This window comes from Megascapheus bottae, chromosome 9 (genome assembly GCF_031878675.1).
Source record: "Megascapheus bottae isolate mThoBot1 chromosome 9, mThoBot2.hap1, whole genome shotgun sequence".
Lineage (NCBI taxonomy): Eukaryota > Metazoa > Chordata > Mammalia > Rodentia > Geomyidae > Megascapheus > Megascapheus bottae.
Window position 1 is genome coordinate 42,661,219 of NC_143517.1, and position 24,938 is coordinate 42,686,156.

Below are 24,938 nucleotides of genomic sequence, written 5' to 3' on the forward strand. Positions count from 1 at the left end.
AGCCATCCCTCCAGCCTAACTTTAAGGATCTTTAAGGAATCATGAAACAACATGGAAAATATTGGATTGAATTATAATGATCAAATCAATAAATCACAAGCATTCTAATACAAATACTAAGTATTCTAATAAAAATAGGTCAAAACCATTGGTAGGAAATAAATGCTAATTCATAGAGCATGACAAACAATGTCCACATTTTCTTTACAGTGAGTTGAGCTGCTTTATGAAGTTCTAACTTTTCCCTAGCCTGAGAAAACTCACATAATTGTTCAGATCCGTATTTTTTGCTCTCATAAGGCAGCCAAATGTCATCAGCCTTTTTTCCTTTCTGGCATTGCACATCATTTTTTGTTTGGCCTGTTTCCTCCTGTGTGCTGTTTTCTGCTTTCCCTTCTGGTTTTGGCTGTGCTTAACCTCCTGCTTCAGGTTCTGCTTGTTTTTCTGGCTTGGTTTGATGTTTATCTTCCAGTATCTGCTTCTTTTTCAGCACAGTAGGTCATCTACCTCCTGCCTCTCTATCTACTTAATGTACATTTCGTTTTTTCTACTCAGTATTATTGCTTCCCTTGTAGCCTATTACATCCCCTCTTCTGCACTACTTTACATAAAATAAATTATTACAATGATTTGAAGCTCATAAGGAGACCTAACAATCTGCCACTCTGTATGTACAAAAGGTATAAAGGCAACTCATATTATTTGGCTATTATTTTTTTTTTAAGTTTTAGCAAGGATTTTAGTGTAACAGGGTTAAAGTAGGAGGAACAGAAAAGGAAAAACATCTGCTCTCCATGCAGGAAATGAGAGAGATGCTATCATTTAAATCTTAATCTCTTATAACTTAGAAATGTTCTGAAAGTCATATAATACTCAGAGACTTGGATTTTGTCTGACATTGTAAATTATAATATATTTGTAGTTTTTGCATTAGTACTTTTTAAACTATGTATCATGAAATCAGTTTAGTGGAAGTAAAACTAGTAAGAGGTAACAATAAAGATTTAAACTGAAAACAGTAGGCAGGATGATTGTATATTGCACTTAGTATAACTTTATGGAATTTCATTGTACAATTCCACTTATATAATTGTAAATGCATTTACAAATGTGACTTAAATGTGATTCTTACTATGGGTCAAGTGAAAGAAAAGTTTAAAAGTCATTGTATAGAGGGTTACTTTTAATTTTGGCTGCTTAAGGAGTATGGTTTCTCAGAGACCACTCTTTATGGCTGGGGAAAACTTGAGAAGCATACATACAAAGCCTCTGGGGTATGTCTACCCCAGATCAGATTTACTCTAGGAGTAAATCTATTTGTACCAGCTCTGCAATGTTGCCTTCTCTGAGATGTCTAACTATGTTAGTATTGAAATTATTCAAAATTTGAGGCTCTGTTTCAAGCCTTTTGGTCCACTGCTACAATTTAGAAGTGACTGTTAGGGTAAGAGGGATGTATTGAAAGATGCTAGGATATTAAATCCTCATATTCCTATGTATAATCTTACAAGACTGAATTTACTGAGGTAATGGTTTTCTTTGTCAGAAAAAATATGCTGTAGGTGATTGTGTACTGTTTTTGGATACGAATTTTGGCTGATTGACCTGACAAGTTGCCAAGAAATTAAGAAAAGTGTTAGAAGTATAAATTTCTCCATATACTGAATCAGTAATAACATTTTGTTTGTCAATTACTGATTAGGGCCAGTGTTTTTTGACAGGATGGTTTTCATCAGCCATACTGTTATTCAAACCTTCCAGATGAAGGGCATCTCTTCCTGTTTAAGGTAAAAAATTCTGGACTCTCAACTAAATAATTATTTTAAAGCTTGACACCGCCACACTTTTTTAAAAAAAGAAATATTGGCTTTGCCTGTAGGTAATACAAGAGTTTACTTCTGTAGACTTTTGCAGGATGACCAAAACAGAATTTAAATATTGGTTATCATTATCACTCTTGTTATCTGGCAACTATATTGTACTGATTCCTTTTTTTTTAAAAAAAATTGTCAGTCCTAGGGCTTGAACTCAGAGCCTAAGCGCTGTCCTTGGGCTTTCTTAAGGCTAGAGCTCTGCCACTTGAGCCACAGCACCGTTTCCGGCTTTTTTCTATGTATGTGGTACTGAGGAATTGAATCCTAGTCTTTGTGCATGCTAGGCAGGCACTCTACCATTAGGCCAAACTCCTGGCCTTTGTACTGATTCTTTCATTAATATTGAAGGCCTATTCTTAGCCATCTCAGTCTTGAATGTTTAGTTTGTCAATTTTTGCCACGATCTAGGGAGAGACAGGTATGTAAAAGTTGCCTAAAAGACATAAGGAAATGTTCTTTTCTTCCTCTTAAGAACAGCAAAAATGAGTACTTTTATTAACAGTTGTTGAGCATGTAATAAATGAACCTAGACCTTTCTACTCTTTATATATTATTCAAATATAAACTGATTGATGTAGGTATTTTAACCCCATTTCTGTAACTGAAGAAATCCCTGTTCAAGGAGAGAGGAGTATCACAAGCAGTTAGAGGTGAAATTAGGATCCAAATCATGATGATTATAGTGACTCATTTTTCTTCTCAAACTTCAAGTTGATCTAGGGAGAAATTTCCAGGAATTGCATATCTAAATCTATCTCATTACCTCCCATCAAAAGTATTTAATATTATTTGAAACAATTGCAGAAATGAAGAGCTGCGCATATTTCTTTGTTCTGGGGTAATGTTATTGAGGATATTGTTGATATATTGTTCATTGCCCTTTGTATGAAGACAGTTGTGGTAAAGTTTTAATAAAGATTAGAAAGCTTTGACTTTACTGGCAATATGGCATTTTGGGGAGAATTTTGTATTGCATTACATTTCTCTTTGAAAAATAAAACTAACTACATCCTGCCAATGGTTACCATAATAAATCATGTGTTTATCGTATCCTAGCTATTGGGCTAAGAAGTTTTCTTGCACTATCTCCATTTCTACAATGACCCTTGGGCATTACCTGTGTTTCACAGTAAAAATTTCTGAGGCTCAGAGATACTAAATGACTTATTCAAGTGACCATGAAATGGTATTGACTGGATTAGAATCTAAGTCAAATCCAACTTTTGACACAATACCACAGTTCTTTATATCTATTGTTTTTATGGTTTATAAATACTTCACAAGGACTATTATTATTAATAATATAAGATGTACATTTAAAAGATGAAAGTTAAATTGAATTCTTACCTAAGATCATATAATCAACATTTATGCATGTCATCTTCTAGGAACAAAGTGAACCCAAAGTGTATATGCTCTTTATCATTAAACTTTATTGTAAACCAAAATACTTTTATTTTAAACCAATTCAATACATTAATTCACTTATTTAAAATAGATGAACAGAAATAGCTGTCCATACATAAAATGGACAAATATGGTAATATATTAGGAAATATGTTTATATGTGCTTAGCAAATACTTGTTTGAATAATGAATAAAGGTATTTCATTTCGTTTTTTTTTTTTTTGCCAGTCATGGGGCTTGAACTCAGGGCCTAAGCACTGACCTTGGACTTTTCTCAAGTTTGGTGCTCTACCACTTGAGCCACAGCACCACTTCCAGCCTTTTTCTATGTATGTGGTACTGAGGAATCGAACCTGGGTCTTCATGCATGCTAGGCAAGCACTCTACCACTAGGCCAAACTCATGGCCCCAGTATTCCATTTCTTTTGTGGAGGACAGGAGAACTTTAAAACTTGTGGTGGATATACAGAACTAGATGATTTCTACACCTCTGTTAAGGTACCTGTCCTCTCTGAATGTAGTAGTATTCGATTTGTTGTAATATTTGAGGTGATAACTTAAAATATTGTTGCCATCCTACTATAGCCATACCCTTATATCTTTTTAATATTACTTTACGGTGAATTTAGAGAGACCAGGGAGTTCAACCCCATTGTTTATCCTTTGCTATGATGACAGTGAATAAGAGGTTAATAATAAATAAGCCTCAGTCAAAGAGACAATTTACTGCTTATACATATTATTATGCTTATAATGTGGTATTTGGACATCTTGCTCCTTTGTAAGAGATATGAAAATAATATTATTGCTGAATGACTAGCTACTCGAACACAGTTGCTCATGTGCTGTCATAGTGGTGTAGTACTGGTGGATGTTTATTACGTGTAAACCTTGTTGTATAAGGTAATACTTTATTCTCAACTTATCTGTTGAATAGAAGCCCCTTCTTTTTTAATGTCTTTTATTTCGTTTTATGCCTTTTGTTTGCCACAGATGTTATTAACCACACACAACACACATGCACACTGCTCAAGGATACTTTTAGTAGATATAAAATTCTGAGTCAACTATAGTAACAGTCCTTTTGTTTTAGTACTTCAAAATTGTTTTTGTTTCTGGTCTTCATGGTTTCTGATACAAAACTTGTTATTCAGAGCATTCTAATCATATTTGCCCTTATTTAATCATTTCTGTTTGGTTGCTTTTCATGGTCCTTTTCTTTGCCATGGGTTTTTAGAAATCTGACTGATTGTGTCTTAATGTGGATTTATTTTAGATTATCCTGTTCATTATTCACTCAGTTTTTTGAAAGTGCATAGTGTGTCTTTCTCCCATTTCTGAAAGTTTTCAGATATATTTCTTCCATCATCACCTCTCTTTTCCCAGATGTGGGGGCATCTGAAGACATGAATGTTTATTTTCCTTGACTATCCTGCCTGGGTCTTCTAGGCTCTTCATTTTTCAGTCTGTGTGTGTGTGTGTGTGTGTGTGTGTGTGTGTGTGTGTGTGTGTGTGTGTGTTCTTCACATTTTAAAATTTGTAGTGTCTTTCAATTTATATTTTTTCTTATTTATTCTACTATTGGGCTCATCCAGTATGATTTTAATTGTGGTTAAATTTCTACTTTTCCCCCCAAGATATTAGGGCTTAAACTCAGGGTCAAGGTGCTTGGCTTTAGCTTTTGTGCTCAGGGTTGATGCTGTACCACTTGAGTCACAGCTCCACTTTCAGCTGCTTCTGCTTCTTCTTCTTCTCCTTCTCCTCCTCCCCCCTCCTCCTCCCTCTTCTCTCCTCCTCCCTCTTCTCTCCTCCCCCCCCTTTTCCCCCCCTCCTCCTCGTCCTCCTCGTCCTCATCCTCCTTCCCTTCCCTTTTAATATTTAGAGGCTCATGTTGATATATTTTAGATATGAGGCCTTTGTCCGTTGTTTGGTTGGTGAAGATCTTCTCCCATTCTGTAGGCTTGCTAATTAATTTACTAGCTATGTCCTTTGCCATACAAAAGCTCTGCAGTTTAATGCAGTCCCACTTATCCAGTCTTTCTCTGTTTTGTTGTGATTCTTGGTCCTTATTAAGAAAGTTTTGACCTGTGCCAAGGACGCCTAGTGTATCTCCTATTCCTTCTTTTTTTTTTCTATTTTTTTTATTGTAATTAGTAAAAGGGTTACATGATATTTGCCAGATAGAAGGTGCATTAATTCACATACATTGATACCCTTTCACATGTCTTGGTACCCATTTCCCTCCCCCCCCACACCCCCCACCCGTCTTGGTTTTCCCCCCTTCCCTATCAAATTTCAAATATCCAAATACAAATAAATTCAATATATCAGATAACAAAGTGAGATACTATACCAATATGAGATAACCAAGAGACAGCAAAGGAGATTAGAGACAACATAGTACATTAAGGACAACAATCATTCATTATATGGCTTTTGTTTCAATATCCTGGAGGTCCTTTCAATTAGCTTCACATTATATGGCCTTATGTATCCAGATTTTGCTCTATTGCACATCTCTGCTATTAGAGCCCAAGGTTTCTACTGATTATGACGAATGAGGGAAACCATTGAGCCTAAGTTCCTTTGAGTCTGGCTTACTTCACTTAATATGATTTTTTCTAAGTCTTCCCATTTCCTAACAAATGGGTCGATGTTGTTTTTTTCTGACAGCAGCATAGAATTCCATTGTGTACAAATACCACAACTTGTTGATCCACTCATCAACTGAGGGACATCTAGGTTGGTTCCATATCTTTGCTATGGTGAATAGTGCTGCAATGAACATTGTTGTGCTAGTGGATTTAGTATGTCCTTGTTTCTGGGTGGTTGGGTAAATGCCAAGTAGTGGAATTGCTGGGTCATAGGGGAGTTCTATGTTTAGCCTTTTGAGGCACTGCCATACTGCTTTCCATAGTGGTTGAACGAGTTTGCACTCCCACCAACAGTGTAGTAGTGATCCCTCCTGGCCACATCCCCTCCAGCATCTGTTGTCATTCGTTTTCCTGATCCTGGCCATTCTAACTGGAGTGAGGTGGAATCTTAGAGTTGTTTTGATTTGCATTTCTTTTATGACCAGAGATGTTGAGCATTTCTTCATGTGTCTATAGGCCATTTTTGTTTCTTCTTCAGAGAAGACTCTCTTTAAGTCTTTGGCCCATTTTTTAATGGGATGGTTGTTACTTTGGAGGTTAGTTTTGGAGTAATTCAATTTTTTGAGTTGTTGATATATTTTAGATATGAGGCCTTTGTCCGTTGTTTGGTTGGTGAAGATGTTCTCCCACTCTGTAGGCTTCCTGATTAGTTTTCTAGCTATGTCCTTTGCCATACAAAAGCTCTGCAGTTTAATGCAGTCCCACTTATCCAGCCTTTCTCTGATTTGTTGTGATTCTTGGTCCTTATTAAGAAAGTTTCGACCTGTGCCAAGGAGGCCTAGTGTATCTCCTATTCCTTCCTGTAAAGTTTTCAGTGTGTCAGCTTTTACCTCCAGGTCTTTGATCAGCCTCTTCAACAAGTTGTGCTGGCAGAACTGGTTAAGCACCTGCAGAAAACTAAAGCTGGATCCTTCTTTGTCTCCTATTCCTTCTTGTGTTGGCTTTTACCTTGAGGTCTTTGATCCATTTGGAGTTAATCCTGGTGCAGGGTGACAAAGAAGGATCCAACTTTAGTTTTCTGCAGGTGCTTAACCAGTTCTGCCAGCACCACTTGTTGAAGAGACTGTCTTTCTTCCATTCTGTTTTTTTCAGCTCCCTTGTCAAAAATTAGGTGGCCATAGGTCTGTGGTTTAATATCTGGGTCCTCAGTTCTATTCCATTGGTCTTCAGGCCTGTTTTTGTGCCAGTACCAAGCTGTTATGATATTTATAGCTCTGTAATAGAGTCTAAAGTTTGGTATTGAAATTCCTCCTGCGCTGTTCTTTCTGCTAAGAAGTGTTTTTGCTATACGGGGTCTTTTATTATTCCATATGAAATTTTGGATTGCCTCTGCTATTTCTTTAAAGAATGCCATTGGGATATTGATGGGTATTGCATTGAATTTGTAGATAGCCCTTGGCAAGATTGTCATTTTCACGATATTGATTCTTCCAATCCAGGAGCATAGGAGGTTTTTCCATTTCCTCAATTCTGCTTTAATTTCCTTTTTCAGGTTTTAAAGTTTTCATCAAAAAAGTCCTTTACATTCTTAGTTAAGGTAATTCCTAGGTACTTTATTTTCTTTGAGGCTATTGCAAAAGGAGTTGCTTTCCTGATTGTTGCCTCATTCCTCTCACTGTTGGCATAGAGGAAGGCAGTTGATTTTTGAGGGTTAATTTTATACCCTGCTACCTTTCCAAAGTTTTGAATCAGCTCAAGTAGCTTGGGAGTGGAGTCTATAGGATTCTTTAAATACAGGATCATATCATCTGCAAAGAGGGAAAGTTTTGCTTCCTCTTTCCCTATTTGGAATCCCTTTATGCTTGCTTCTTGCCTTATTGCTCTGGCTAGGAATTCTAATACTATGTTAAAGAGGAGTGGAGAGTATGGGCATCCTTGTCTTGTTCCTGTTTTTAGAGGGAATGCTTTAGTTTTTCACCATTAAGTATAGTACTAGCTGTGGAATGTTCCATGGATTCCTGGTTTCTCCAGATTAGCAGTACTTTTAATATAAAATATCTGAGAAACCTCCACATGGAAGTTAAAACATTTACTTTTATACTGTGTATATTTCAGACATTGTATGTATGGAGAAATTTATGATTTAGTTGTTTAGCACACTTTTGTTGGGCATGTATTATGTGATAGGCATTGTGTTAGGTGTTGTAGTCACAAAGTTGAATATGACATGCTTTTTCTTACATTGATACTATAGTAAGACATAAAGAAGACAAATATATGAGCAATTATTCTGATATGGTATACATATATATGTGTTTACTATATCAGCATAAAATACATATATGAATATATGCATGTATCATGGTCTGCTTTGTGCTACATCATAATATTGAATATCTGAGCTTGGGGAATTAAGAAAAAAAAGCTTATTTTTTACATTTCTCAAGGCTGAGAAATCCAATATCAAGGGGCTGGCAGATTTGGTATCTTGTAAAAGTGTGATGCTTGTTTCTAGTAAGGTATCTTGTTACATGCTTTACGGAGGAGGGACTTCACATTGCACAAGAACTGCTGGTACCAATTCCACCACTGATAACTGAGTCACCTCTAAAATGTTTCACATCTTCAGATTATCCCATAGACAATTAAATTTCAACATGAATTGGAAGGGACACGTATACCATAGAAAGTACGTATGCCTGGATACGTGTGTGTTTGTGTGTGTATGATAAAAATAAAAACACATAAGAGTTATGAAACTATCAAAAATACATTCTATATATTTCACCAATGGACAACTATAACTACTATGATTCTTGTATACAAGAAATAGTTATTGGTTTGAGTAAGATGGTGCATAAAGTTTTAGCTACTAGAGAAGTGAAGGTAGGAGGATCATGGCCGAAGGGCAAAAGCTTGAGACTATATGCAATATAAACTAAAAGCAAAGGGACTGGGGTATGCTTCAAGTAGTAGAGTGCTTTTCTAGTAAATGAGTTTAATCTTTAGAAAATACCAAAAAATGGTATATAAAAAGCCATTTAATAAGACTGAATTAACATAGATAATGTTCATTTGCTTTTTAAAAAAAATCATTGAACCCATCATTACTGTGATCTTGAAGATGGTATAAAAGTTCTATGAACTTCTGGGGCTGGGAGTTTTGCCTAGTGGTAGAGTGCTTGCCTAGCATGTGCAAAGACCCGATTTGAATTCCTTGATACCATACCTACAGGAAAAAAGAAAATCTAGAAATGGTGCTGTGGCTCAAGTGGTAGAGCTCTAGCCTTGAGAAAAATCCAAGGACAGTGCTCAGACCCTGAGTTCAAGCCCATGACGGGCAAAAAAAAAGTTGTATGAACGTTAGTTCTCAATGTGTTTGTTATATAGGACTCTATTATTATAAATAACTTTGTATGTTATTGAAAGGATTAAGTTAATTAATGCATGGGTAAGCATTTAATGACTTTTAAGTTACTCTGTGGCTGAGTGTGGTGACAGCATATCTGTTTGAGGACAGACTAAGCCATATAGTGAGACTGTGTTTCAAAAAAAAAGTTATATTAGCTGCATAATCTTATCCTTAATTTGTATGCTCTTGCATAAATACAGAAAGCATAAAAATAGTGTCTTGTTACTGTTGTATTTAGTAGTGCTTTGTCTCAAGTGTAAGTTTCCAGTGGAATAAAAGCCTTTTTAGGGCAAGATACTCTTGAGTCTTTTTGTATCTTTTTCTCTCACTGTCTTTCACACAAGAAAAAATTATTATTATTATTATTATTGGGTGAGTCTTAGGGCTTGAACTCAGGGCCTAGGCACTGTCCCTGAGCTTTCATTGCTCTAACCTAGCTCTCTATCACTTGAGGTACAGCTCCACTTCTGGCAACTGAGGCTGCCTTCAAATCATATTTCAGCCTACTGAGTAGCTAGGTTTACATGTGTGAGCCACAGGTACCTGGCAGGTCTTTATATATTTTATACAGTTGTACAGTTCAAGTGTCTAGAATTATGCTTCACGTAATAGGTGCTTAAAAATATTTGTTGATGGACAATTTAGCCTTGTAGTTGTGTTCTAAAATAAATAAATGAACTCTTCCCACCAGCTTTTTACATATCTATCCTCTTTCCTCCTGGGACTATTTTATAGGTTTATGCTAAGATAAACAAAAAAGTTAGACCATTGAAACTGAAAACATACCTTAGATAAAAATGCTGACAAAAAGCATAGTGGCTCATGCCTGTAATCCTTGCTACTCAGGAGGCTGAGATCTTAGGATTGTGGTTCAAAGCCAGCCTGGGCACTAAAGAACCTGAGACTCTTGTCTCCAATTAATCACTAGAAAATGGGAAGTGGGGCTGTGGCTCAAGGGGTAGGTGGTAGCCGTAAGCTGAAGAGCTCAGTGGCAACGCCTAGGCCCAGCAATAGGGTGGTAGCTTTCAGCTGAAGAGCTCAGGGACAGCGCCCAGTCCCAGAGTTCAAGCCCAATGACCTGTCCCCCAAATACTGACAAAATATAAACTCAAGTTCTATTGAAAAAAATCAGAATATTACTTCTAGGGATAGCATTTTAATTCTCTATTTTCTTTGATCCCTCCAAGTCCCTCCATTTAAAAGTGACTATTTTGGGGGAGGGGATAGTCCTGAGGCTTGAACTCAGGGCCTGGGCACTGTCCGTGGGGTTTTCTCAAGGCTAGTGTTCTACCACTTGAGCCACAGCACTACTTCTGGCTTTGTCTGTGCATGTGGTACTGAGGAATTGAACTTAGGTCTTCATGGATGCTAGGCATATACTCTATCAGTAGGCCATGTGCCTGGTCCTTAAAAGTGCCTATTTTTTTGGTATACTGTTCTATTTGTTTTTATGTGTATATGTATGCATGTATCATATTACTTAAAAAGAATCAAATATAGAGAAGTGTAAAGACAAAACCTACCCTTATGACATGTCTAAAAAATGAAGATAATCATAGTAACTATCACATAAAGTTAAGAGGATTAAATGAGTTATATTTGTAAACTTCTTAAAGTAATACATAGCAGTAGTACAATAGAGTAATAAAAAAAAACCCTTGTAGAAAGGTTTATGTAGAACAAGTTCCCACAAATGAATGGTATGTAGTATCACTATTATATCCATGTGCATATGTACCAGAAGTCAACTATTCCTTCAGTATTTTTCAGTGACCTTGAGGGAGAGAAATTCTGATTATGATGTATATGGTGTATATGCTCAGCCTAGCCACTATGGCTTTGTGTGTTTTAGCATTTATACATGAGAGGTCTTTCGAAGTGACTTTTTCTTTTTTTTTGCCAGTCCTGTGGCTTGAACTCAGGGCTTAAGCACTGTCCTTGGACACTTTTTTTTTTTTTTGCTCAAGGCTAGCACTCTGACACTTGAGCCACAGCACCACTTTCAGTTTTCTCTGTGTATGTGGTACAGGGGACTCAAAACCGGGGCTTGGTGCATGCTAAGTGAGCACTCTACCATTAGGCGATGCTCCTGGCCCTCTGACTTCTTCTTTTCTTTTCTTTTTTTTTGCCAGTTGTGGGGCTTGAACTCAGGGCCTGAGCACTGTCCTCGGAATTTCTCAAGTCTAGAACTCTACCATTTGAGCCACAACACCACCTCCAGCTTTTTTTTTTCTGTGTATGTTGTACCAAGGAATCGAACCCAGGTCTTTGTGCATACTAGGCAAGCACTCTACCATTAGGCCAAACTCCTGGCCCCAATCTGACTTCTTATGCTAATTAACATCACCTCTGTTCATTCTCAGATTATACAATAATTATTTCTTTATAACTCTTTTTACTTACACAATGAGAAAAGTCCCTCTGTGTCCTTGTGTTGGGGTCATCTGATGATGTTTATTTAATGTGATAAATTTGCCCAAGGTATAAGTTCATACTTGATACTGATTGGCATCTAGTTACTTCCTTCCTTTTTCACCCATTTTTACCTTCATTTGTAGCTTTCAAATGTTATCTATTTTACAAATCATGATAGGGTAAGTAGCTTGCCAAGTACTGAAGGTTAGAGTGAGTATTCAGACCTCAGTTGGTTTGACTATACAGCCTAGACTTTTACATATAACAACTGGGAGAATCATGTTTCCTAATTAAATGACAAAATGTTACTACCCCTGTTTTTTTAACTCTAATCATTTTCTTTGAAAATGTCTTATGGATGGAATGTAGACATTTAGTGTTTTTATTCTTTTTAGGTCATTTCAGAGAAACTGTTGTTTTAAGTGTTCTCATATGTTGCGACAGCAGGTTTCTCTGTCAGCCATCCTGTTCAGAATAAATAATCTGTGTTATGCCAGCATGATTTATGGCTGTTACTTCCTTTCTTTATGTTTTGGGTAATTTTATCATGAAAGGATATAAAGCATTTTAGACATGTGCAAAAGCCTGAGTGGCTTTTTAGCCAACTGTCTTTGGGTAGTCCTTCATTTACTAGCAGGGAGGAGGAAATAGGAGAACAAATTAGGTTTCTCAAACAAAATAGGTTTATTGAACAATGTCCTATTTAATGAGCAGGTGCTGCTGACTGCATAGCTCTCTTCTTTAAAGGACCTTGAAAATGGATTTTACATCTGTCTATGTGACATTGCTTAATATTTATAATACCTAAAGCCATAAGATATATTGAATGCTTTTTAATTTTAAAAGTAGATGGCATCCCAATAATATTTTTTTTCCTCACTGATTTTTAAAGAATTTATTAACACTGATTTTTAGATCATATTTCAAATGACGTATTTAACAAACAAGTATTCAAGAAGGGAATCTCTATATACAATCACTGGCACTTAGATTTTAGAACATAATTAAAATTAGGCTGAGGGTTTGTATGTCATAGATACATATTAATCTATGTAATAAAACACTATGTCTATAGAGTCATAGATTTTTATGTCTATGTAGTTGTGTTTTTATTTCCAATACCATGTCCATAGCATTGGGTACACAAATATTGAATCCTTGCTCTTGTACTGTTTGGACCTAATAGCCACATATTAAGGATACCATGTGCCTTTTGTTCCTTTGGTCTTGACTTGTCTCACTCAACATGATTCACTCTAGATTCATCCACTTCCTTGCAAATGCCATTATTTTTATCTTTTCTGTTGGCTATGTATTCCATTGTTTATATTTACACCACATTTTCTGTATCCATTCATCTGCAGTAGAGCATCTGGATTGTTTCCATTGCCTGGCTATTGTGAATAGTGCAGAGATGAACATAGCTGAGCAGGTGCCCTTATCATATTCTGGGTTATGATGTTCAGAATAGATGCCCAGGAGTGGTATGGCGCATCCCAATAATATTTTATATGGATATATAATTATATAATTATGAGAAAATTTGGAACTTAGTGACAGAATAAATTCACCTATCATCTCTTTTTACCATTACTTAGAGAATACTTCATTGGTTTCTGCAATAAAACCTATGCATATAAGATCCTGCATCTTGAATACAATGCATTTATATTGTACAATTGGGAAAAAAACTCAAGGTTGGGGCCACGAGTTTGGCCTAGTGGTACAGTGCTTGCCTAGCATGCACGAAGGCCTGGGTTCGATTCCTCGGTCCCATATACATAGAAAAAAGTCAGAAGTGGTGCTGAGGCTCAAGTGGTAGAGCTCTAGTCTTGAGAAAGCCCAAGGACAGAGCTCAGCCCCTGAGCTCAAGACTGGCAAAAAACAAAACAAAACAAAACAGAACAGAACAAAACAAAACAAAACAAAAAAACCTCAAGGTTAATGTTTCCAGATCATATGGCTATTAAATTCTGTACAATCCAGCTCAACATGGTTAACTGAGATACTTTTCCCAGAGTTGATGACTCAGCTAAAGTTTTCAAAATTCAAATTATATATATATATATATATATATGACCAATATTAGCAGCAGCCACTTTTCCAGGTTTACCTACAACCTTGATGTGTCAGTAGAAATTCTACTATTTTGATTTGTTTTGTATGTTTATTCTTCCAATAAAAAAACCCTTGTACTAATTTTTTCTAGACTCAACATTATCATCTATCTATAGTTACAATGCTAAAAAATTTCAAAATGTATATCTTGGTGTCATTAATCAGATACAGCTATCTCTTTACCACTGACTAATTTGTTGTCTTTTCCAAGTAAGACACTGTCATTATTAACATATTTGTGGTATTGGGAATTGATTCCAGAAGTTCATGTATTTTAATCAATTTAGTCAGTGGCTTACATCCCCAACCTACTCCGAATTCTTCTGTTTTGGATTTCTTGTGTTATTATTTTTGTTTAATTCTTATTTATTTACTTCAAATACACAATATGTTCATATAGATCCAGATTTACAAAAAGTATATAGTGAAAACATTTTTAGGAGAATATATGCATAGAAATGAAATTAAATATTTTAAAGAAATAAATAATACTTTAAATCTAGTTTAGAGAATGAAATACATATTTAAAAAGGTTCTCATTTATTGTATAACAATTATGTGTCAGGAAATTACACCGACTTCAATTTACTTATTACACATAATCTGGTATTTTCACAGTTTATTAACTACAAACTGAGGCTCAATTAAATAAAAATAGTTGACAAGCACATAAATACCAAATAACGTAAGAATAGCAATTATGTCTGTCTTAACTTCTCCTGGGTCTGTTTTTCTCTTTATTCAGCTATCTTAAATAAAATTATTGCTTTAGAATTTGCGCTGTGTTTCCATCTAAAACGTTACTGTTTTTCCCCAATCAAATGAATAGAAACAATTTTTTTTACTCCAAAGTTGGAGTAACTGACAAAATTATGGAGCTAAATGACAAAATATATGAGCCTCTTACTCCCACTTAGCTGGAAGACACATCTCAACTTCTGACTGCTAGTTAATTGGAGATAAGTTTTAGGATTTGGCTGCCTTGGCTGACTTTGAACTGTGATACTCAGATTTCAACCTGTGTAAGTATTATAGTCACAAGCCATTGTTGCCTGGCCATTTTTGTTGAAGCCTCAATTTTGAGTCTTAGTTGTAAGTACTTACACATTAATAATTGTTATGTGTTTTTGAGCAGTTCACCTGTTGTCATTATGGAATTCTCCTTTTTATTCTTGCTTATTTTCCTTTCTTGATAGTTGGGCTTGTTTGAAATTAATGTAGCTAAATCAGCTTTCTCTGTTATTGTTAGCATGTTATTTATTCGCATTTTTTTACTATTTCTTTTTTTTTTCTTAATTTAAAGTGGGTTTCTTTCAAATAACATTGTTCCTTGCTTGTTTCTTCATAAGATACCTTTCAAACTTTCCTGTCATGGCTCTTCTATAGTTTGAATGGGATATTACCACTGTGATAAATACCTGAGCCCAACAGTTCAAATGGGCAGATTTATTTTCATACAGTTGTAGGTGATTGAGTCTACAGTGACATGGGTGCATTGGTTCAGGTTTGAGGTGAGTCAGAAAATCATGCCGAAAGAATTACAGTTGCTTGTTGCTCATTCCTGGAAGCCAGGAAACAGAGAGTGAGAAAAACATGCCTGTGCTAGTGGGATTTCTTCTTCTCCCTTTATCCTATCTTTCTCTCTCTGCTGTTGACTAGTACCTCCCACAGTCAGAGTGGGTCTTCCCTTCATAAATTATCTCTGAAAATGCCTTCATAGATATATCCAGAGTTGTGCTTTATTAATCTCTGTCTCGTTTATCCATCATACAGTTTAAAATAAAATAAATTTATTTTAGGGCCAGGAGTTTGGCCTAGTGGTATAGTGCTTGCCTAGCATGAACAAAAACTGGGGGTCAATTCCTCTGTACCACATACTTAGAAAAAGTTGAAAGTGGTTCTGTGGCTCAAGTGGTAAGGCTCTAGCCTTGAAAAAGCCCATGGACAGTGCTCAGGCCCTGAGTTCAAGCCCCAGGACTGGCAAAAAATTATTTTAAAGAGATTGAATTTCTATTGTTAGTATAACTTTGTGATGAAAGTCCTAGATACTAAAATTAGTTATCAATTCTTAGACATCCTTTGAAGGCTAATCAGCTGAATATTGAGCCACAGGTATAGTTCACTGGACCAATTGTAAGCAGCTCATGAGAAAGCTAATTTCAGGAGTCTTTACTATAGTGCATGATCCTTCTCTTCCTTTAAAATATGTAGTTCATATACATATATATATTTCTGTATATTGGCCAGTTCTCTCCTTCATTTCCCAAATGTTGTGAAAAGAATATATACTGGTAGGTATGTAGAATGAATAATGTGATTTTAATAAAGGAATATAACAAGAAGTGAATCATACTAATCCCAAGAATGTCTTCTTCACATTATGTCTACAATAATTAATTGTCTACTTATAAACTAATAGTTTTGATCCTGAATCCATGTAAAAATTATTTTCTTCTTATTTGTGAATCAGAGAGCAGAATTTCTTTTTCTACAATGTTGGATAAGACCATGGGACTCTGAAAACTACAAGTTCGGGGCTTGATTATAGTTTTTTATGTAGTATTTAACTAAATTATTTTTCACAATGGCATAGTTATATAAATAATTGAGTTAAACCTATGAAAAATTCAAACTGAATACACTGGTTTTTCGTAGGTGCTTTTAGAGAGATTAGAAAATGATCACCCTGATTTTCTTCCTCTGTTTCTTTACTTTTTGAAGTGTAAGAATTAATTAGTAAGATTTAAAAAAAAATCCACTCATAAGCTCCTGTTCTTTCAAACCATTTGTAACTTGACTTCAGTTTGTATTAAGGAAGTTTATGCAATAAATAGGAAGTTATTTTTAATTAAATGTAACTTTAATATAATACCTTAAAACTACTATTTTTAAAAGCTTAGTATCAATAAAACATGCAGACAATCTCAGGACTAAATTATTGTTTTAAAAGAGAAGTAAAGTTTTAGGATAAAAAACAAATTATTTAAATTCTGGTTTTTGTGTATAAAATTCATTTAAATATATGATGCTAATATATGTTGAAGAGCTAAGTTTTTCTATGAATAATTCAAATTCTCCATGTACATCATATATGACCACAAATCTGTAGATAGAAATTGCTTCCTCATACATTGCACTCAGTTGTGCAAACTTATCTTTTTAGGGTCAAAGAAGAACACAAACCACAACTGACACAGTAAGTAAATGGAGTGCAGTAGAGTGACTTCTGTACTTTCTGCCACGTTCTGCTTCCTGCACCTCTGATGGTATTAGCATACACTAATACTGGATAGGCTGCAGCTAGTGTGTCTTCTGCTTTCTGACTCTCTGGCTTGTAAGAGAGCTGCCTGCAGCTTCTTACTTCATCCACATAGTGACTGGATGTAGTTTTTTGCTGCCTGCTTGTGGACTGGTTAAATGTTGAAACTTAATTTCCCTATATTCTGACTGCCTTGATGATAATTGGAGCTCACATTTCCATTGGCTGTAGCTTTTGTGCCTGTGTATTTTTTATTATTACATTAAACCTATATTGTTATTCATTTGGTTATTCAGTCACATTATTTGCTTATTTAAACAGGTGGTTTCCCTTTAGTGGGATCACTGAACTGGTAAATAACGTTCTTCAGCCCCAGCAAAAACAGCAAAATGAAAAGGAGTCCCAGACGTAAGTAAGCTGATCTATACAGACTAAATATTATCTCTGATAGTATAACATACTGAAGAGTAGGCATTAAAATACTACCCTTGGAATAATAACCCCTCAGAGAGGAAATTATTAAGTTACAGTCTGATTCTACCTGTTCCATAGAAATCTTAAAAAAATCTTATCTCCCAATTAAGCACCAGAAAACCAGAAGTGGCATTGTGGCTCAATGTGGTAAAGTGCTAGTCTTGAGGTAAAAAGCTCAGGGACAGTGTTCAGGCCCACAGTTCAAGCCCATGACAGGGAAAAAAAATTATTGCTGTAGGAAAGTCTCCAACTATATTATTGCATACACAAGGAGATAGGCAAGTTCTATACAGTAAACAGTAGCAACAAAGTCCTATAGTTAATTAATATTTGATTCTCGTTTATTTTCTGAGATGGGAATTTCAGAATGTCCCAAGTTAAAGGTTTGTCCCAGAAGTTATTGTAACAAGAAGAGCTCCAAAGGGCCTTGAGTGTAGCCGACTGGTAGAATCCTTGCCTAGCATGCATGAAGCCCTGGGAACTACATACATAGAAAAAATTGTAAGTGGCACTGTGGCTTAGGTGGCAAAGCTACTTGCCTTGAGAAAAAAAAATTCATTCTCATTTCAGGTACTACTAAAATCCTGTAATGACTTAGATTAAGTAATAATTTCTTACAAGATTGAAGGTTACAGTTAGTAATGTGAAGAAAATGTAAATACTAATATGTCTGAAGGAAAGAAATTTACCATTTCTAGTATTCCTAGTGTTTCAGAGAATATTTATGAGGTTTTGTTAGTGGGATTATAAGATTTTTAATTTCAAGTGATACTGTGGCTCAAGTTGTAGAGTGCTATCCTTGAGCTGAAGAGCTCAGGGACAGAGCCCAGAGTTCAAGCCCCAGGACTGACAAAAAAAAAAAAGATTTTTAATTTCTCCTAGATGGTAATGAATGATTAAGGAAATTAAAAGTGATAGCAACAAAAATGTGTGAAAACATACTAAGAAATATTTGGTGATCACTAGAGATCATTAGGAATACTGAAGCACAAGAACATTAAACAAAACCTCTTAAAGAAAAGAGGACCACAGATTTTTAGAAATACCTCTTCTAAGAAAATCCTCCTTTGGTCTCAACTGTGTAAATGTCTGAAGTCCATACAGAAACCTTATGGACATTCTTCCCCTGCTTTTATGTGCCAGTTGTGGAGCTTGAACTCAGCGCCTGCACAAGACAGTAGTCTTCAGCCACAGCTCACTTCTAGCTTTCTGGTGTTTAATTAGCTCCTTTTGAGCTGGCGTTGACTTGGGATTTTTAGATCTCAGACTCCTTAGTGGCTAGTATTATCGGAGTAAGCCACGGATGCCCAGTTATGTATACTTTCCTAAAAGATGAAAATAAGCAATCACAAAATAAATGAATAAAACTGAAATATAACTCTTACCCATGGTTTCCTTGAGAATGAATTATAAATTAAGGTGGAAAAGTTTGAGTTAAAAGTCATCTGTAAGGCCAGCAAAAACATTTTTCACTTCGAGGATCACCGATAAATGGAGACACTTGCCATGTTTGTAGATTTACTCACCATTGTAAAGATTTATTGATTCTCTAAAACTAAACTATAATCGAAATACAGTTTCAATAAAACTTCCACTATGAGTAAGAGAATTATATTTTATAATGGATAATAAAGGTTTTATGAGTAGTAGATAATTTCTGCAAAAAAGAGCAAGAAAAGTTACAAAGCTAAGGTTTTGTATTACTTTTTTAAAAGTCATTTTATAATAAAAAGAAATTTATTTATTTATTTATTTTTGTCAGTTGTGGGACTTGAACTCTGGGCCCGGGCAGCAGCTCAAGGCTACTGCCCTATCCCTTGAGCCACAGCACCACTTCTAAAAAAAAAGAAATTTATTTATTTGAGGTCATTATAAAACTAATGAGGAGCCCTCAATTCCTTTAGTGAACTGTGAGAGAGTTCTTGGAGAAAAACACATTATCCTAAAAGGTCCTCAAATAAATGAATAAAAATTTGATTGCCTATAGCTACAGAGATTACATCTTGGAATCTCTGAAAGGTGAGAAAAGAAAGTCAGCATCAGTATAGAAATTTGTAAGGAATCAGTTTACAATGGCAAGTATTTGAAATTCTAATAAATGAACTTTTAATGTGAAAATATACTATAAGAATGAGTAGAACAATGACAATAAAACTATGATTGGTTATAATTTTTCCAGGAATTACAGTAAATATGATTTAAAAACTTTTCATAGAACTCATAAGTGAAGAAAATACTACTCAAAATAGAGATAGAAACATACATTAAAGATTTTTTAAAGAAAGCTTTGTGAAATAAAGTGGAGCAAGCAACACTTCTAAATTTATGCAATCTTATGGACTTTTTAAATTTTTTATTGTCAGGGTAATATATAGAGGGATTACAGTTACATTTACCAGGTAGTAGGTGCATTACTTTTCATACATTGATACTCCTTTCTCATGTTTTTGTCCCCTTTTCCCTCCCCCTCCCCCCAATCATCTTGTTTCCCCCCCTTCTCTTTCCTATTTCAAACGAAAAAGTAAACATATATACAATATACCAGATAACAAAGTCAGATACGGTAAAAATATGAGATTAACCAAAGGCAATAAAAGGGAAGAGAAATAACTTAGTACATTAAGAACAACAATCACACAAGATAAAGTTCTTTTAATTGTATTTGGAGTTCAGTTATGGCAGTTTTTCTAGAGTACGAGAAGGCACAACAACCAATCAAACAGAATGCAAAGTAGATAAACAGATCTATATAATTATGGTAATTTAATATTTAATAAATTGGCATCAGAATCAATGGAAGGAAGGTGGTACTGTTTAATAAATGAGTTTTGGGAAATAGATTCTCCTTATAGAAAAGATTAAAATTAAATCACAGTGTCAAATCACATGTAAAAACAAAATTCAGATGAATTAAAAATCTTAATTATGAGAGACAAATTATAAAGCTTCTAATAGCTGTAAATCTACTAGAAGAGACTAGAACTTTCTTGGGGGGGCAGAGGGGACTTGAACTGAGGGCCTGGGCGCTGTCCTTGTGCTTTCTCGAGGCTAATGCTCTTACCACTTGAGCCATTGTCCTACTTCCAGCTTTTTCTGTGTATGTATTTCCAAGGAATTGAACCCAGGGCTTGGTGCATGCTAGGATAGCTCTGTACCACACTCCTGGTCTGAGACTAGAGCTTTTTTTGTGATTAATTTAGGAATGTGTGTGTGTGTGTGTGTGTGTGTGTGTGTGTGTGTGTGTGTGTGTGTGTGTGTGATGGAAACCACAGATAGTGACAGAAGCTAATGTTTTGACTACCTCAAAATTAAAGTTATTTGCATAACAAAATGCAGACTAGCAGAAGGTGTTTATTATGTTTAATGGATTACCATACTAAAAGGATTAACATATAAACTATGTTTGACTTCTTCAAACCAGGAGGAAAAATACAGAAAATTCAAAGTACTGGGTGAAGTATATGAATGACCAGTTTTTAGGAAGGACATATTTCAATAGGGTATAGCCCAAGGCCTAGAAGCTTGCTGCCCTTGGGAGCACTACCTGGGAGGTATGTTGAGGAAATGGGAACTTGTTCTACTCAACAGTGCTTCTCAATAAACAAAGACAGGAAGCTTCTGAAACGATATCATCTCAGGAGCAGACAACCAATATGCTAGGGACTTCAAGTAAGTTAGCTTGATTGGAGCAGAGCTGAGAATCAGTCCTTGTTTTTGTTGAGAACTGGTTTAAAGCTTTTTTTTTTGTCCATTGTGGGGCTTGAACTCTGGGCCTGGATGTTGTCTCTGAGGGATTCAGCTCAAGATTACCACCCTACCCCTTGAGGCACAGCACTGCTTCCATTTTTCTGGTGGTTAATTGGAGATACGAGTCTCAGGGACTTTAGTGCTCAGGCTGGCTTTGAACCACGATCATCAAATTTCAGCCTCCTGAGTAGCTAGAATTACAGGCATGAGCCATTGCACCCAGCTTAGTTTTTGAGCTGTATTGCACTGTTCTACTTGCACATTAAGACTTGACATCAGATGCATAACGCCCAATGTAGAAGCACAAGGACTATGGGGAAAAAGAATCTAACTTGTATTCTCTAAGTCAGTAATGGTACAATAAAGGACACACACAAACATCAGTGAACTGGGTGAAATTCCACCAAAGAACTCAAAAGAATAAAGATGATAAAGATGAAGCAATTAAAGAGGACACATATAAGTACTTTAACAAAAGAGAATAAACATAAACAGCTGAACGAAATAAAAGAGTATTCAAAAAGGCAAATGAAATAAGTAAAACAATATGGTGTATTAAGGAGGAATTCAATAAGAATAATTAAATTCTGAAATCTTGCAAAACTAGCTAATGAAGCAGAATAAGTGAAAACAAAGTTTTAGGAGCTGAATATATAGTAGAAAAAAAGAACTAGACCAGTCAAAGACATTGAAAAATGAAAAGGAAATACGGATGGAATATGCAATATTTCTGGGACCAAATTTATGAGTTGTGGCCATAGAAGAAGAAGAGGTATAAAATAAAATGATGGAAAATTTATTCAGTTAAAATGATAAACGAAACAGTGTTGAGAAAGAGATGGTTACCCAGATACAGAAATCTTAACAAATTTCTCACTATAAACTAGATGCCAGTAGAGCTAGGGCTTGGTGTGATACATTTCAAGTCTTGAACAAAACAATTGTTGGCCTAAATTAGTATATACAACAAAAATATCCTTTGTAATTAGAGGAGAAGTGAAAACGTTTTATTTCAGGGAGAGAGACCTTTTCAAAATAATTCTGGACTTCAGACCTGTAAAATTGAGTGGTGGCATTCATTGATGAAATAGGAGACACTAGAAAGGAATGTGGTTTGCACAGAAAATTATGAGTTCAGATTTGTGCATCTTGACTTTTGTGTAACATTGAGAAATTCCAGTACAGGGGTTAGGTAGAAAATTGAATATTGAACCTCAAAGAGAAGTCTAAGTTGAGGATGTATGTTTATAAGTTAATTACATCCAACTAGAAAATGAAGCTTTTATTGTTGATAAAAATAGCCTAACAACGCTCTCCATAAAATTTAGGAAAGGAGGGTCTGAATCTTGACTTTCAAAGTAAATGAATGGCCATGGGTATAAGAAGAAAATGAAGAGAATATTATGGAGAGCCAATGAAAATGGAAATGTTTGAATTCAAGTATTGGAAGGCCATATAACAAGAGCAGTGAAAAATAACTGTAATCATCAGTTTAGGTATATGGAGTAAGAACTAGGAAGTGGATTGTAATCTTGGTTAGATTGTGTTCATAGTGACCGAGGTGAGGAAGCAGAGTGAGAGTTTTGTTTATGTATGAGTGGGAAGGAAGGATGTGCTTCTCTTAGCAAGCAGTGTATTAGCTTCTAGTACACTTGTATACTACCATCCTGTATCTAGTAGTATTTCATTTTATAGGGCTGGTAGAAAAAATACAATAAAATCTCTCTAAAATGCTTTATTATTTCAAATGATCGAAATGAAGTTATGTATCTGATTGGAGCATCTCCATCTCTTCTCTTACTACAACTGGGGCCATTTGATCCATTCTGCAACATTAATTGTGCTATTCTCTTTAGGATTATTACTGTTCTGAAGCAACAGGGCTTTAACTATTTCTAATCTAGTTTTTTTTGTAATACTTAATTCTACCTTTGCTACTAATTTAACTCATGTTATCTACGTGTGTGAAATGGGACTTGTATATGCCATTGTAATCACATCATGGATTATTTTCCTTACTCCCAAAAGTTTATGTGTCTATTTGTAGCTATCCTGTTTACCTTCCTCTAGTAACTGTTGATCTGTTTTTGTCTTGTCTGGACTATCTTGCAAATAAAATCAAATCCTATGGAAGTGGGCAAACTATAATAGCCAAGCTAAACTTGCCCCACTTATGTTTATATAATTGATAAGTTCAGGATGCCTTTGTACATGTTAAATAGTCAAAAAAAGCTTTCTTAAAATCTTTTGTGATGATAGAAATGACATGAAGTTCATATTTTCATGTTCTGACTAAAGCTTGATGAAAACACAATCTATAGTCATTTATTGTATATTTGTATTAACTGCTGTTTAGTTCATAAATTTTTTTATCTTATTAAAGAAATTTTTTTTTGCCAGTCCTGGGGCCTGTGCACTTTCCTTGGACACTTTTGTTCAAGGCTAGCCTTCAGCCACTTAAGCCATAGAGCCAATTCTGGCTTTTTCTGTGTATGTGGTACCAAGGAATTGAACCCAGACTTTGCATGCTAGGTGAGCACCCTATCACTAGGCTATGTTCCTGGCCTCAGAGAAAATTTTATCTAACCTGTCTAAGAAGTCTTTGTTTAACACAAAGACTTTCTTCAATTTTCCTAGAATTTTTTTGTAGTTTTATAGATTATTAGTTCTACAATTCATTGCTGGATTTGCATGAGTTTTCCATAGCCTACAACGGTGGTGCATACCTGTAATCCCAGCAGAGATAAAAGGATTGTAGTTTGAAGCCAAAGTTACTGTGAGACCCTAATGAAAAATCAAAACAAAACAGTAAAAGGACTGGTATGAATCAGCTGATAGAGTACTTGTCTAGCAAGTGCAAGGCTATGAATTCAATTCCAAGTATTGGGTGAAGAATGACTAGTTCTCCACTGAATGATTCTGGTACTTGTGTAAAAATAGATTACTTAATATTGTAATATTTCTTGTATATTCTGTTGTATTCTATTGGTGTATGTTTTTATTAGTTGCTAATTTCTTATTGACTGGATTATTGTAGGTTTTGCTGTAAGTTTGAAATTGTATAGTGTGATTCTTCTAACCTTTAAAAAATACTTTTAAACTTTAAAAAATACTTTTGCTATTCTAGGAATTTTAAAGTTAGCTGGCCAAATTATCTAAGAAATCATGATGGGATTTTGATTGGTACATTTAATCTAAAGATGAAGCTGGAGAAAATTGTAATCTTAATGATATTGTCTTCTAGTTAACAATTATAGTATACAAGTGTAGTATAGGTTTTCTTTGGTTCTTGTATTAGTGTTTTATACTTTCACCATAGATGATCAGAATAGCTTTTGTTAAAATTATAACTGAATGTTTTAATTTTTTTAGAATGTTATACAGGTCTTTAAAATTTCTACTTGTTCTTTGTTAATATATAAATTATATATACATATAATAATATGTATATGCATACATATTATTGCAAATGGCATTGTGTCATGTGACCTTGCTAAGCTTGCTTGCTTGCTTGCTTATTTATTTATTTATTGCCAGTCGTGGGCTTGAGCTCAGGGCCTGAGCACTGTCCTTGGACTTTCTCAAGGCTAGAACTCTATCACTTGAGCCTCAGCACCACTTCCGGCTTTTTCTATATA

At 35.1% G+C, this 24,938-nt stretch overlaps 1 protein-coding gene across 38 annotated transcripts in view; it reads left to right on the forward strand.

Moving 5' to 3' along the window:
* Rims2 (regulating synaptic membrane exocytosis 2) overlaps window positions 1-24,938 on the forward strand; it is a 385,455-nt gene that overhangs the window by 48,459 nt on the left and 312,058 nt on the right. For 23 of the 38 annotated variants that reach the window (XM_090339238.1, XM_090339190.1, XM_090339201.1 and 20 more), the window contains 2 exons: window positions 16,984-17,016; window positions 17,401-17,487. The exons of the other annotated variants lie outside the window; for them this stretch is intronic. In XM_090339238.1, the coding sequence (XP_090195364.1) occupies window positions 16,984-17,016; window positions 17,401-17,487 (120 nt within the window). The remainder of the gene's footprint in view (window positions 1-16,983; window positions 17,017-17,400; window positions 17,488-24,938) is intronic. 38 annotated transcript variants of the gene reach the window in all.